The sequence below is a fragment of the Geotrypetes seraphini genome, chromosome 1 (assembly GCF_902459505.1).
Source record: "Geotrypetes seraphini chromosome 1, aGeoSer1.1, whole genome shotgun sequence".
Taxonomy (NCBI): Eukaryota; Metazoa; Chordata; class Amphibia; order Gymnophiona; family Dermophiidae; genus Geotrypetes; species Geotrypetes seraphini.
Window position 1 is genome coordinate 64,925,845 of NC_047084.1, and position 16,495 is coordinate 64,942,339.

At 43.3% G+C, this 16,495-nt stretch overlaps 1 protein-coding gene across 5 annotated transcripts in view; it reads left to right on the forward strand.

Annotated features, from left to right (window-relative positions):
• Nucleotides 1-16,495, forward strand: part of RICTOR (RPTOR independent companion of MTOR complex 2) — a 607,299-nt gene that overhangs the window by 511,656 nt on the left and 79,148 nt on the right. For all 5 annotated transcript variants that reach the window (XM_033932568.1, XM_033932543.1, XM_033932533.1 and 2 more), the window contains one exon: nucleotides 14,477-15,482. In XM_033932568.1, the coding sequence (XP_033788459.1) occupies nucleotides 14,477-15,482 (1,006 nt within the window). The remainder of the gene's footprint in view (nucleotides 1-14,476; nucleotides 15,483-16,495) is intronic.

Below are 16,495 nucleotides of genomic sequence, written 5' to 3' on the forward strand. Positions count from 1 at the left end.
CAAGACTACTCAGGTCTTCTGACCAACATCTTTTAATAGTTCCCTCACTTAAAACCATAAATACACGGCGGCAATTTATTTTCTCCTTCACAGCACTCCAAACATGGAATTTACTCCCAATTCATGTACGGGAAGAACATAATTTAGATAAGATTTAAGAGCAAGTTAAAATGCTTTCTTTTTAAAGATGCATTTGACAACTAGTAAATTAGGTTAGGTATATCAACTAGAAAATCAGATTAGGTGCATCAACTGAACCTTAGTTCTTAATTTCTTTGAAGCTCACCGTTTTCCCCCTTCCTATTGTTTTTTCCCTTACTCGTCTTACTTACTATCATTAACTTGTATTTCTTTACCTATTTTTTCCTTTTGTACCATATGTTTTGACAAGTCAGTCGTATTTACCTGGTTGGTTTCCCCTTGATAATTGTAATTCATTATTTTACTCCTTTGTACATCGCTTAGAATTTTGAATAAGCGATTAATCAAATCCATAATAAACTTAAACTTGAACCCTGAGTCAGGTTGCTCTGATGTTATCAGTATGCTGTAATATTTTCCAACTACACAAGAGAAAAATCTCCCCTCTCCACAAAGAAACAAGAGGGTAAGGGGGAGAGAGAGCCCGAACAACGTGCAACCACAACTCAAGATCTTAATAATATTATGGTAGTGGAAGGGAGCCCTCAGTCACACAGCCTGTAATGGGAACACAGCCCTAATGCACCAGCTGTCACAAGTGTACACCCACGTGGGTGTTATCTGTGAAACATCCCTGGGCAACCTTCGTGTAAATTTTAGTGATAAACCAATACACACAAAATTGTGTTAAAGTGAAAAAGAAAATAAATAATGCACACACAAAGAACTTGCATTATTTATTTTCTTTTTCACTTTAACACAATTTTGTGTGCATTGGTTTATCACTAAAATTTACACGAAGGTTGCCCATGGATGTTTAACAGATAACACCCACGTGGGTGTACACTTGTGACAGCTGGTGCATTAGGGCTGTGTTCCCATTGCATGCTGTGTGACTGAGGGCTCCCTTCCACTACCATAATATTATTAAGATCTTGAGTTGTGGTTGCACGTTCGTGCTATCTCTCCCCCTTACCCTCTTGTTTCTTAAGGGAGTGGGGAGATTTTTCTCTTGTGTAGTTTCTTGTTTTTTCTCCCCCATTTTTGGGTTTGTTGGATGTAATATTTTCCAACACATTCATTCAGAAACCAAAACATACAATGCTGGGCCAGCCTGGCCACACTGGCTGCACAGACATTAAAATGGTTTCTTATTTCAAAAATCAAAAGGAAAAACAAACACAAACCAGAATTGTGGCTGGACTTTAGTCTCTGCAATTCAGTCCTCATCACCAGCCTTAAAAGGGTAAAGATAAGTTCAGCAATACTCTCTTCCTATGAAGGAGCAGTAGAGAAAAGTACTCAAGGTTCTTGTGGCATGAAAATAACACTTAAAAAACAAACAAAAAAAAAACACAAAAAGTAAATTGTCAAAATTGGAACTCTGACACAGACTGACTGCAGCTAGGGAACTTATACTAAATGGAGCTCCTCCATGGCTGACGTTCCCTGCAGTAGCTTATCACCAGATAGTTAGCCTCCAGCTGTGTATAGAGGAGCGTAAGCAAAAGGCTCCGTAGTTTGCAAATGTTCAAGCAGTTTAAGGCAGCAAACAGTGTGAAAGAATTCTTCAGAGCCTAGCTCTGGAAAGTGTAGGCAATTCTGCTCACAAAATAAACTCAGTCCTAAAGTTTTCACAAAAACAAGAATCAAAAATATCATAACACTTCCAACCTTTCAGCTTGTGTCCATGGCTTCCAATCTCTCATTAGGCATACCAATATCCATGGGTTCCCAGCTTTCCAACTGTCTCACTGGGCTCAGACACCTCTGACATATCCACCATATCAGTCTCGTACCAGCTCGTCAGCAGTCAGCTGGGGAGCTGAGTTGTGCTGCCTCTCAGGCTCATGCTCCCAGCCTTTCTGCTCCTCCCCCTCTCTGGGTCTCAGCTGCCTCATTTTAACTGGCTCCAAGCCACCCTTCCCTGCTTTGAAGAGGGGGAAGGGAGAAAGCTCCCTCTGCAGCTGTGACTGCTCATGTGACAGCTTTTTGCTGGTTCTCTGCCTTTCTGGGAGATGTAGTTTCCTGGCTCCTGAGGTCTTATGAGATCTAACAGCAGGCTTGGAAGAGTCACCTGCGGCTGGCCTGAACTCTCCCTGGCAGTCACTGTCTGTCTTGTTAATATCGGTGCAAGGGAGGTCAGCGCTATCATACTCAGCAGAGCCAACCTGGTCAGCTCTCCTGCATAGGGGTTTACTGCTCTTCCTAGTTAATCCTGTGATGAAGCTAGGAGGAGAGCTAGATTTGTCACACCAGGTACTAGTGATCTGGATTGGCCACCATGAGAATGGGCTACTGGACTTGATGGACCATTGATCTGACCCAGTAAGGCTATTTTTATGTTCTTATTCGTCATAAATACAAAAAAGCGATTTTTGATAAGCAGATTGCTGCAGCTTCCTAAAGATCTAAGGAGTTGTTCATGATTGTGAATTCTTTGATTACCCCAAGAGTGAACAAAAATAAGTTTTCTACTTGTGATCAATTTGCAGATTATTTTTACTTGAGGCAAAAATGTCGTGGAAATTTTACCTTCTTCACAGGTAGGACTGGCTTCTGAGGTTGCCGTTGAAGTTTGTACTAAATTTGTACTGATTGGTATTGTGAATATAGTACAGGCTATTGAGACGGTTGGTTCATCTAACTGTGTGACAATAGTGTTGAAGGCCTTGAAATATGAAATAGCTCCATCATTAGAGTATATTATTTCCAGATCTTTGACCTTTGGATATGTCCCTGATTAAAACAAGCTGTTTGTCCCCAAGGTGGAGTGTTTTCATCCTATTTCCAACCTGATGTTTATGTCCAAAGTCTTAGAAAAAGTTGTTTTGCAGGAACTGGAAGATTTTGTGACTTCACAAGATTGTTTCAGTTATGTCCCTTCCGGATTCCATATGCTAGGTGTTCAGTCCCAACCCTTGAACTCTGTAATGCCCTCTCAAGGAAAGTAGTGGAGAGGAAAATGGTGATGGAATTCAAAAAAGTGTAGGATAAACATAAAGGATCTCTAATTAGAAAACAAAGGATGTAAATTAATGAACTAAATCCGGTACTGGACAGACTTGCATGGTCTGTGTCCCATATATGGTGGTTAGGTATAGAATGGGCTGGGGAGAGCATCAATTGGAGCTCCACTAACTTGGAACATGAGGATGTTACTGGCCAGACTTATGGTAGATATCCTGCAAACAGGATGGTTGGATAGGCTGGAGAGAGCTGGGATGGCAAGTGCAGCATTTGGAACCTAGGACAATACCAGGTGGACTTTACAGTCCATGACCTAGAAATATCAAAGAAGAGAAAAGTTAATTTAATCATTAATTTTTAATGGATATAACTAATGGGCAGACTGGATGGACCATTCAGATCTTTATCTGCTGTCATTTACTATGTTACTGTCTGGGAGTTGCAGAAATCCAAACACTTTTCTGAGCACATGCTATACCCCCCCTTAGCCTGAGTGCGAGAAAACATATCCAGTTACAATTTCTACAAGCAATCTGTTCAGAAGTCTTTTGCAGTTCTGCTTCTTTTTCTTGTTTTTTTCGCTTAAAAGTTTGTTTCTTGGTAGCTTCAGTGCCTTGAGACCCCTTCTCGATGGTCCCCTGTTAGAGGAAAGGATGCAGTCCCATGGTGCTGGACTGCTGCTTCACAGAGAAACTCTGGTGGATCTGTGGAGCCAGCCTGCCATGTGCCACCTTTACTGAACTTGAGTCCTTCCCCTGGACGTTTGCTAGCCCGCTGACCTTGTCACAGGTTTTTAGCGCAGGCTGTATGCGTCTGGAGTGAAACCCACCCGGGTTTCAAGGTGCGGGCTTCATTTTCCATCCCTGACCACATGGTAAGGATCCATGGGGGCAGAGGTCATAGTCTGTGTCCAGCCGGCTGGCAGTTCGAAGATCTTCAACTCTGGTCATTTGGAGAAGTTTCTGAGGCAGAAAATCCTTTCTCTCCATTCAACTGCTGTTAAAGTTGCTGACAGGCAAAGCACTGCAGAACTGTGAGTAACCCTCCATTATTTCCTATAGGAGGAACTTAGTGGATGGCTTGCTGAACGCTTTTAAAGTCGCTCTTCACAGTTTCTGAGGGTAGGGTTCAAGGTCTTTCACCTTCCCAGATGCCAAATTGCTATTTTTTAATTTTCAGGCTTTGTTTATTTTTGCTGTTTTTGGTGTGAATTCAATGTCGGCGGCCATCTTGGATTTTCATCGATCTTTTTTCAAAGTTTTATTTCTACCTCAATACCCCTCGATTTGCTTAAAAATCATTTGGGATAGACTCCCCAACCCATAATCTATTAAATATGTGCATTGATTGTGCCTGATTGGCACCAGATCAGCGATTGTGTATCATGTGCCGTAGTGTGCTGGGGAGAGGGACGGGAGCTTTGGACTTCATTTCCTCCGGGTACTCTAGGGCTGGGGAGCTGGCCTTGGTCCATGTCTTCGGAAAATATTCTCGCCCAGAGGCTGTTCTGTAGTCTGGCTCAAAACGCCTAAGTTCTGAGTCTGGGGACTTTTTGGTGCAGTGCTTGTTCCTCAGCAGTACCCTGCCATGTTGCAGGGTGTGACTTTTCACCGGATTTTATTAGGCTTCTCTGGAAAGTGTATTCTTCAAACCTCGCTCATTTAATGGAGCTGGCGGGCGCATTGGGTCTTTCTTAGCCTGTGGTGCTGGTAGCAGAAGTTCCAATTCAGGAGCCCTCTCGTCCAACAGTGGCAGACCTCAATTGCAGTTGTGACCCTTCAGATATTATCGTGTGGCTTTCAGATATTATGCTTATTTTGTCTCCTGACACTGTTTCTATATTGGATCCGGCTGATACCCTTGTCAGTACCAATCACCTCGGCCGCCCTGAGAGTTCAGATTTGGGTGCTGATCCTTCTATCTGCAGACCTTTTAAGCATGGTTCTGTCCACCCTTATATTGCTGATGTTCTTAAAGAGCTCAAATTGGATTCTCCACCTTTCACCTTTTTCCATCTCATCCACAGCTCCCTTGGTCTAGCTACAGAACAATGGGATACCACAGAAAGCTCTTTCCGACCTTCTAATGCTATGTCTAATCTTTTTACCCTGACTCCTGATTTTCAGAAGGTTTATGAACAGCCTAAGGTGGATTCCACCGTGGTGCAGGTTATCCAGTGCACAGCCCTCCTTAGGAATGGGGAGTGCTGCTTCAGGAACTTTCAGGATCGCAGGGTGGACATTGTGTTGAAAAGCCTTTTGAAGTGTCATATTTAGGTATCAAAGCGGTAGCGGTCGCTTCCTTTACAGCATAAGAATGCCTTGCCAGACTGCACAGCGCATCCTCTGTGGAGGTGCATGCCTGTCCTCTGCTGGGATGGATGGTGTGGCTTATGTGGCAGACGCCTTTTCTGCTCTCTTCGCATTCTTAATAAAGTTTCTGCCTATGCAGTGTCTGCACGTCGGACTCTTTGGATCCATCATTAGGTTGGGAACACTGCCTCAAAGTCCACTTTCTTCCTTTCAAGGGCCAGCTTATTTTTGGTCTAGGTCTAGATGACCTTGTCACCAATGTGGCCGAGCACCGCCTTTAGTCTCTCCCTGTAAACAAGTTTTGCTGGCCATCGGGAGGGGATTGTAGTAATGTCATTCCTCCTGCAGGTGTATTCCCCGGGCTGCCGCACTCATTACAATGGTTCTGATTCCAGGCATCCTCAGGTTCTCGTGCAGCGGCTGTGCCATACAAGCCCTAATTACGCCAGGGGTCAGGCGGGGATTCCTCATATCGGAGGCCAACTTCTCAGTTTTATCAGGAGTGGACTCGAGTTTCATCGGATCAATGGGTGCTGGCCATCCTTCGGGAGGGGCACAAGTTAGACCTCTTTTGCCTGCCTCTGGATTTGTTTCTGGACTCCGGCAGGTCAGCTGAAAAATGAGTCCAGAGTCTGCGATACTCTGCAATCCTTTAGACATTGGAGTGATGGAACTCGTTCCAGAACATGAATCAGGCTTAGGCAGATACTCCTTATACTTCATCGTGGCACAGAAAGACTCGGAGAATTGGAGACCCATTCTGAATCTACGTTGGTCAACTGCTTCTTGTGGATTCCTCATTTCCGCATGGATACAGTGTGCACAATGCTAGCTGCTGTCTCTCCAGGAGAGCTTATGGTGTCCTTGGATCTCAAAAAGGCTTACCTCCATATTTTAATCTACCCAGAGCATTGCAGATTTCTGCTTTTTCCATGTTCTGCAACAGCATTTTCAGTTTGCAGCTCTGCCCTTTGGCCTTGCGACGGCACCCCACACTTTCACCAAGATGATGGTAGTTGTGGCGTCCTTTCTCCACCAGCAGGGGTCCAGGTCCATCCTTTCTTGGACAACTGGTTGATCCGGGCTCCATCTTATCAGGAGTGTGAAAGTGTGGTGGAGATGGTTGTGCTTCTGATGCAGGCGTTTGCAACTTGAAGAAGAGCCATTTGACACCCTCACAGTCTTTGGAATATCTGGGCCTTCGCTTTGACAGACAGGGTCGGTTGTTTCTTCCCAAGGCACACTGACAGAAACTTCAATAATAAATCAGAGATCTCCTGGACCATTCAACTACCATGGCCCAGCATTAACTGCAGGTTCTGAGGTCAATGGCAGCCTCCTAGCCTGTCTGATCACCTTTTTTACTCTGGCTGCTGCGCCTTACCATGGTCAGCCGGTGTCCAAGTCTTCAGTCGCTCGATGGATTCAAATGACCAGATCCTGTGAGCAGTATTCCCTTCTGTGAGTATGCTTTGCTAAAGGCTGTCTCATGTGGGTGCTCGTTGCAAGCAGCAGGTTAGTTCTACATGGTTCCTCAATGTTTGGCTGGATTGACTTTGTGCATGTTTTTCTTGTTTCATGTTTTGCAGAGCAGACCAGTTCAGACTTTTGTGTTGCTGGGGATCTTCCCCCCATACCCCCTTGTCATGTATTTGTTCCGGAATGTTGCTTGGCTTTTGGGACTCAACTGGATATGTTTTCTAGCTCTCAGGCTAAGGGGGTGGAGCATGTGCTTAGAAAAGTGTTTGGATTTCTGTAACTCCCGGATTGTGGGTTGGGATTGAACACAGAGAGGGGCATAATCAAAACTTACGTTTAAGTCCAATTTGGGCATTTGGTGCTAAATACCCAAAGTCGGCAATGGGAAAATGCCCATTTTCAAAAAATACATCTAGAATTTTTTTTACCTGAAAATAGTCTTATCTGGATATCCAGGCTATTGTTCATCCAGACCGCCTATGTTTATACCACATTTTCAACCAAAATTTTGTCCAAGGCCTAAACGCCCAGAACCAAGGCCATTTGACATGGGAGGGGCCAATCTTGTAATGGACTGGCCTCCTAGACATGGCAACAGAGTCCATATCATGAATCTGGCTTCCACTGATGAAGAAGTGCATATTGAAAAGGAGGCATGTGAGTCCAAGCCCACCGGACCATCTCCAAGGAGGCTGCTATGGGAACCCAAAACTGGCAGAAAGTCTTGTGCCAGCAGACATCAGCAATCCATCAGAGAGCGAATCTGCATCTGCAATTTTCACACTCTGGCCTCTGGAAAGAAAACTCTCTCCAAGCTGGTGTCGAAAAGCACGCTGAGATACTCCTAGCGATGAGACGGAGTCAACTGACTTTTGGCCAGGTAGACCACCCAGTTCAGGGACTGAAGAAATTCTTAAGCCTTAACCCAGGAACTCTCCTGCAACGACTTTGCTCAAATCAACTAATTGTCCAGATAGGGGTGCACCAGAATGCCCTCCTTGTGCAAGGCAGCTGCCACCACAACCATAATCTTGGTGAAGAGGCATGGCGCCATAGCAAGACCAAAGGGAAGTGCACAAAACTGATAATGCTCTCCCAAAATTGCAAAGTGAAGGAATCGTTGATGAGAGGCCCGAATGGGATCAGGCAGATAGGCCTCCTTCAGGTCGAAAGAAGTCGGAAATTCCCCAGGCTGGATAGCTAGAGTTACAGATTTCAGGGTTTCCATGCAAAAAGACGGAACCCAGAGAGCTCTGTTGACACCTCTGAGATCCAAAATGGGCTGAAAAGACCTCTCTTTCTTGGGCACCATGAAGTAAATGGAGTGCCTGCTGGTGCAAATCTCCTGAGGCACTGGGACTACCACTTTGAGGTCCAGCAGCCTGAGCAGTGTCTGCCGAAAAGCCCTTCTCATCCAACTTGCTTGAAAAGGAGAGGAAAGGAAACAATCTGGCAAAGGTCATGAAAACTCCAGAGCATAACCGTCCCGAATCACCTCCAGGACCCACTGATCTGTTGTGATCTCAGCCTATTCCCGGTAAAACTCCCACAAACGGGCTCCAACTGGAACCGGGGGGGGAAGGACCCGCAATGAGTCATTGAGCTGGACGGGCAATGGAGGACCAGGAGCTCTACTGCCACCTGCAGTTTTTCCCTTTTGCACGCGAGCCAGAAGGAGCTCCTGTTGAAGTAGGAGAATCACAGAAAAACTCCGGAATGGGTTTCTTCTGCATAAGTCCCGCGGCCATGAGAGGATAACCCGCTTGCCCAGAATGACACACCTATCTACTGGAAAATATATTATCAAGGTAAGGACATAATCTCTTTTATCTTATTCTGTTATCCTCAGACCATAATTTATTTTCTGATTACTTATGAAGAAATCGTTGATGACCTTTATTTTGTGTTTGCTGAAAAGAGAGAACATCTAAATCCAATAGAGAAAGAAACTCTTTAGTTAATTTATCTTCTATCATATCTAAATGTAGATTCAAATCTCTGAGAAAGTGACATTATCCTGCAACATCAAACTAGTCAGAATAGCACTAAAATCCTCCTTACCCCTTTTCCATTTCCCTAATGGATTATAACAGACAACACAATTTAATTTAGCTCCTCACAAACATAATCCTCTGAAAATCAGTCAAGATTTACCATACCTCTATCACTATTTGCTATTTGCATTTGTCTTCTGCATACTCCTAGCGCTTCAGCTGTGAGCACAGAACAGAAATATGTGTTAAAACAATTTGGCCTTATCTTTATCACCTTCTACATATTTCTCCCCTTCACTTTTGAGTCTCACCATGCCATGTGACAGTGCCTCAACAGACAGACCTTGGAGCTGGGCAAATGGGCATTATCCTTATCAGCGTTTCAAACCATTGTGCAGCGCTGGGATCGGCCTCACTTTGACCTAATTACAATGGTGAAGAAGTCAAAAGCAGACTGATTCTTCAGTCGAAGATCCGACCCCAGAAATGAGGGCTTAGATACTCTAGTTCAGTTGTGGCTGCAGGGAATTCTGCTGTATGTTTTTCCTCCCTGGCCCATGATAGGTCAGATCCTTCGGACTGCAGCTCATCAGGAAAGTGTCATTCTGGTGGCTTCAGACTGGCCTCTTAGGCTGTGGTATGCGGATCTAATGCGTCTTCACATAGGTCGCGGCCTTTGGTTGCTTGCCCCTCCAGGACCTTTCTCAGGGTCCTGTCTGCATGGAGAATCTGGATCGCTTGCTCTTACGACATGGCTATTGAGCACAAAGTGTTAGAGCACAAAGGATATTCTGATGTATTAATTTCTACTCTTCTGAAGTCTAAGAAGTCGACTACTGTGTCTGCCTATGCTAAGGTGTGGAAGACTTTTTCCAACATTGTTGCGACCAGGAAAGAGTGGATACGTATTCTGTTCCTGTTTCAGTGGTGCTGGCCTTTCTCCAGGTGAGCCCTGATAAGGGCCTCACCGTGGTTTTCCTTCGGGTTCAAGTAGCTGGGCTCTTTTGTTTCAGAGCCTGGAACTGTAGTACTTTGCTTGCATCTCACCCTGATGTGGCCAGATTTCTGAAAGGTGCTCTTCGCATTGGACCACCTATCAAATCTCCATTCCCTTCATGGGATCTTAACTTAGTTTTATCTGGCCTTACCTAGACTCCATTTGAGCCTCTGAAATATGATTCCCTCTTGGACATGACACTGAGTTTTTGTGGTCACCATTTCCTCAGTGAGACATGTCTAGGAGCTCCAGGCTTTATCTTGTAGACAGCCTTTCCTGAGGATCTCAGAGTCTGGGATCTCTCTCCACACAGTTCCAAGTTTCCAAGTTTATTAAAAAATTGATTAAATGCCTATCAAATACTAAGTGTTTTACAATGATAAAAATAAGGGAGAAGACAAAATTAAAAAGAAGAAAGATTGAAAATTACAAAAACGTGGACAAACACAGAATGAAACATGCAGCAAATGAGAAGGAGAACTACAATGAGTACAGGAAAGAGAACATAAATGGAAAACAACAGTAGTGCAGTCCTGTCCTTGTGTCTGCCTACTGTCTCATTCTGCTTATCCTTCTCCAAGTTTGATTCTTGGATGCCAGTCAGCCTCATTTGGGCCTTGAAGAATTCTGTATATACACTTCTCCCTCCGGATTTGCGGGGAATAGGGGCAGAGCCGGACCGTGAATGGCGAAAAACCGCGAATATCCGGCTCTGATCAACCCCCACCTCCCTCCTGCCTTCCCGGCCTTTCCTGGTGGTCTAGCAGGCTTTCAGGGCAGGAGCGATCTTCCTACGCTCCTGCCCTGTGCAGATCGCCATTAGGCAATGGCTGCTGTGAATTCCCATAGTTTCTCGAGACTATGACGGGAACTCCCTACAGCTATTTCCTAATGGCGATCTGACGGGGCAGGAGCGTAGGAAGATCGCTCCTGCCCTGAAAGCCCGCTAGACCACCAGGTAAGGCCAAGATGCCAAGGGGGAAGACTTAACGATGTTTGTTTGTTTTTTCTTTTTTCCCCCTCCCCAAAAAATCGCAAATATTTGAAATTGCGATTATCGAAACCGCGAATGGGGAGGGGGAAGTGTATGTTCAAGGTGCATGCTGGGGTACTTCATGAGCTCCTTTGATACTTTTATTGGCTTGATGTTTGTTATTCTAATGTTTCTTTTTTGAGCAGAACAGTTGATTCTGTCAATGGAGCTCTTTTTGCTTGGGTACTAACTATAGGTGGCAATAGAGCTCCCAGTGAAGTGAAGGAGAGTCAGAGTAAAAATCTGGAGTGGATTCCTTCTGCAGATGGCTTGCAGCCATTGGGAGATAACCCATATGTCTAGAACTACTCATCTATCTACTGGAAAAGATACTATCAAGGTAAGGATATAATCTCTTTATCTTGTCATATGGAAGAAGATCCCTTAATACAGGATCATCCTGTATTTGCAATAAGGTCTTAGTTACCAAAAATAAATTTGGTTCTTGAATTAACTAGTTCCTAATCAAAGTAGCTTTATTTTTCAAAGATCCAGCATTAATACAAAGGCAAATAATGGGAGAAAAGAATTAGCAGAACTATGCTTTACCTTTTATATCCTAAAATTATTAATCACTCAGTTTATCAGCTCTCTTTTAAATCATTTTCTGGGGCTTATTGCCAATTAAAATCTCAATCTGTTTAGGGACAGAACTAAAACATCTTGAATAATCCTTAATATACATAGAAATCTATTCCTTGCCTTAAAACAGTTTCATTGGTAGCAAATCTCTGGAGACGGGAGTGGTTCCCAGTGATTGGAGGAGAGCGGATGTGGTTCCTATTCACAAAGTGGTCACAGGGATGAAGTGGGAAACTACAGGCCGGTGAGCCTCACTTCGGTTGTTGGAAAAATAATGGAAGTGTTGCTGAAAGAAAGGATAGTGTACTTCCTTGAATCTAATGGGTTACAGGATCCGAGGCAACATGGCTTTACAAAAGGTAAATCGTGCCAAACGAACCTGATTGAATTTTTTGATTGGGTGAACGGAGAGCTGGATCGAGGACATATCCTAGATGTAATTTACTTAGATTTCAGCAAAGCCTTTGATACGGTTCCTCATAGGAGGCTCTTGAACAAACTTGATGGGCTGAAGTTAGAACCCAAAGTAGTGAACTGGGTTAGAAACTGGCTGTCGTACAGATAGGGTGGTGGTTAATGGAAGTCGCTCGGAGGAAGGAAAGGTGAGTAGTGGAGTCCCTCAGGGTTCGGTGCTGGGGCCGATCCTGTTCAATATGTTTGTGAGTGACATTGGTGAAGGGTTAGAAGGAAAAGTTTGCCTATTTGCAGAAGATACCAAGATTTGTAACAGAGTAGACACCGAAGAGGGAGTGGAAACTATGAAAAAGGATCTGCAAAAGTTAGAGGAATGATATAATGCCTGGCAACTAAAATTCAATGCAGAGTAATGCATTTGGGGATTAATAATCAGAAGGAACCATATATGCTGGGAGGTGAGAAGTTGATATGCACAGACGGGGAGAGAGACCTTGGGGTGATAATGTCCGAAGATCTAAAGGTGAAAAAACAGTGTGACAAGGCGGTGGCTGCTGCCAGAAGGATGCTGGGCTATATAAAGAGAGGCTTAGCCAGTAGAAGAAAGAAGATTTGATGCCCTGTACAGGTCGTTGGTGAGGCCCCACTTGAAGTATTGTGTTCAGTTTTGAAGACCGTATCTAGCTAAGGACGTAAGAAGACTTGAAGTGGTCCAGAGGAGGGCGATGAAAATGATAGGAAGCTTGCTCCAGAAGACATATGTGGAAAGACTGGAAGCCCTGAATATGTATACCCGGCCTAGAGGGAAGGAGGGACAGGGGAGATATGATTCAGATGTTCAAATACTTGAAGGGTATTAACGTTGAACAAAATCTTTTCCAGAGAAAGGAAAATGGTAAATCCAGAAGACATAATTTGAGGTTGAGGGGTGGTAGATTCAAGAGCAATGGTAGGAAATTCTACTTTACGGAGAGGGTGGTAGATGCCTGGAATGCGTTCCCGAGAGTGGTGGTGGAGAGGAAAACGGTGACAGAGTTCAAAGAAGCGTGGGTTGAACACAGCGGATCTAGAATCAGAAAATAATATTTAAATATTGAACTAAGGCCAGTGCTGGGCAGACTTTCACGGTCTGTGTCTGTGTATGGCCATTTGGGGGAGGATGGGCTGGAGAGGGCTTCAGTGGCTGGGAGGATGTAGATGGGCTGGAGTAGGTTTTGACAGAGATTTCGGCAGTTGGAACCCAAGCACAGTACCGGGTAGAGCTTTGGATTCTTGTCCAGAAATAGCTAAGAAGAAAAAAATTTAAATTGAATCAGGTTGGGCAGACTGGATGGACCATTCAGGTCTTTATCTGCCATCATCTACTATGTTACTAATAATGGGCATAGGTTTATTCAGTAAGATTCCTTCTAATAGATAACCAAGCAGCATTACCAATATTCTTAAAACCAACCACATGCTCGCCATGTTTCTCATTCATCTAGACAACATTTATATCAATAAATTAAAATCACCAACTGATTAAAAACTACCTAAAATTAAAATAGCATCGCAACATTCATTATATCATTACAAACTTCAGACATTCACACTTAACCCATACTTGGTCCACATGGAGGGTTCTTTGGTGGGAACAAGCCCACCTGTTAGTCAGTCATCTTATAGAGCTAGAAGGAGTCCAGATACTTTCCCTCATCCCTTGAAGGGATTTTCTTGGGGCTGAAGTTATATGCTTATATAAGTTATTTGAAAGTTACTTGTATGATAAGTTACTTTTTTCATTGCTTTGTCATTGAAGATAATAATGATATGCTGCACAATACCCTTATAGGGTGAAGCACACAGGACCTTTTTTTTGTTTGTTTCTATATGCTGGTTGATGGATATAACCCACAGGTTCTGGACTGGTCTGATGGGACTAAAATTTGCAGGTGAGACATAATTTCTGTAAAAGTTACATGTGGGACCTGCCCATATGTGTACCCTCTTGCAGTTGTTGCTATGCTTTATAGATTACTGCTTAGAACCTAATCAGCATTTACATGCATGAATGTTGCATTCATGCATGGGAGTGCAAGTATTCTATAATCTTAGCATGCAAATAGTGCTTATATTTAGAAACTAAGTCGTCGTGAAGCCAAGGGTGGGCCTAAACCTCACCCAGTTGCTGCAAACCTATATTGTGACAGGCAGGGATCCCCAAGCCCTGCCAGCTGATAACTCGCAGCATCCTTCCCACTGCTTACCTTTTAAATGCCATTTTTTCGCCAGCCGTGAGCAGCAAATGATGTACACTGCTTATGATTGAGTCACAGCCTTCCCTTTGATGTAAGCCAACCTTTGCAGAATCAGGAAGTAGTAGCATACATTATCACTGCTTGCTGCCAGCAAAAAAGTGGCATCACTAAAATTATAGAATTGCAGGGTGTCTAGTTTGTAGAGGTTATATAACCTTTACAAACTATATTCTTAAAATGAAAGAAAGAAAGTCTGTTTTGATGTCTGGAAGCATTGTCATGAAGAAAGATAAGATATATCTTTTCTTTTTTTTCAGGTATGTTTATTATAGAGGATGAGAGGTATGGTAGCAGCTCTCCTGGCCCCTTTTCCTTCCTTGAAGAAGCAGAACAAATGTTTTATAACAAACCCATAAAAGACAAGGATCGCAGCCCTTTTACTCTTTTAACCTCTACTAAATTTGTAAAGAACAGTATCTTCAATTCACTTACTCTGTCCAGTAAGAAGCTTCGTAGTAGCAATGATCTCAAAGGAGGCAAACTACCATCTGACAGCAGGTTAAGTTTAAGGAGGAATTATGAGCCCTATAATGATACAAATATGAGTCCAGTAGACACACTTTCCTCGGTTCCCAAGATTCCAAAAATCCATACTCTTCAATTAGAAACATCCTTTGTGGGGATCAAGCATGCCATCGATACAGGTAGCACTCCCAGTATTGGAGAAAATGATCTGAAGTTGTCAAAAAACTTGGGGACTGAAAGTCATAGGGAAAATACAAGCAGAGACAAGCTGATTGGAGATGTTTCAACAAACACTCACTTCAAATGTCGTAGCCTAAGTTTCAATACCGACACCACAACAAGTGGTATAAGTTCAATGAGCTCAAGTCCATCAAGGGAGACTGTGAATCTGGACACTACAAATCTGGACACTGACTGTGGGAGTTTAAGTACTGTGGTAAGTACTAGAACAGTAAAGATGAGCCACTCTTCAGTACCACAGTCCAACCACTTACCTCTTTCAAAGTCAAGCTCTATGTCCTTGGTACCTCCAGGGATGTCTCATACGCTTCCACGAAGAGCTCAGTCCCTGAAAGCACCTTCTGTTGCTGCACTTAAAAGCCTAACTGATTATAACTTTAGCTATACAAGTTCTCGAGATGCTCTTGGCTATGCTACACTGAAAAGATTGCAGCAGCAACGGATGCATCCTTCATTATCGCACTCCGAAGCTTTGGCATCTCCAGCTAAGGATGTGCTTTTTACTGACACTATCACCATGAAAACTGGTAGCTTGGATTCCAGACTAACACCAAGCAGGTATGAAGTCTAAATATTATTTATTCAAAGCCAATTCTGCAAGTCAGCATTTAAAGTTTACAACTATTTAAAACTGTAATGTTTAGAGGACATTGAAAATTGTGATTTTTAAAATAAGCATCTTCATATTGGATATTCTTGTTTTATTTAATTAGTACAAAATATACTCTCATCTTTGAAATACATTTTGTACTGTATGTGGTGAAATTATCATACATTGTAATATGTCATAGCCCTACCTGGCTGCTTTCAATAGTGAACAACTAAAATAAAAATATTACATTATATTAGTGACTTTTATTCCGCCATTACCTTGAGGTTCAAGGCAAATTACATAAGAGCTTGTCTGGACAATTCCAGAAGAGTTACATAGTTGAACGAGTTACATAATTGCGGAGTTAGTTTATCTTGATTGATTTCTGGAATAGCAGGGTTTTTATTTCTTTTCTGAAAGTTATGTAGTCTGATGTCGTGATCAGTAGCCACTGTTTCAAGTGTTCTATGTAGTTTGTCTGTCATGGAATGTGTTGGTTGATCAAAAGGGAGGAGGATGGTGATGTCGTCTGCATAGCTATAAGAAGTTAAGCCTAATTTGTCTAGGCAGGTGCCTAGGGATGCAATGTAGAGATTGAAAAGTGTTGGGGATAATGGTGACCCTTGGGGTACGCCGCAGAGGTTGGGCCATGGTTCTGATTTTACTTTGTTTGTCTTTACTCTGTAGGTCCTGGTTTGTAGGAATCCTTGAAACCAAGTGTGCACCTTTTCTGTGATTCCTATTGTTTCTAGTATTTGTAGTAAAATGTCTACCAGGTCAAATGCTGCGGTGAGATCTAGTTGTATAACCAGCATTTTTTTGCCTGTGCTGAGGTGTTATCTAACTGTCCAGGAGGGATCCAAGTAGTGTCTCTGTGCTGTAGTTGATTCTGAAACCAGACTGTGTAGGGTGGAGTAAGTTATGGTTTTCTAGGTAGCTCGTGAGGTGTTTGGCTATGAGGCCTTCCATTAGCTTGACA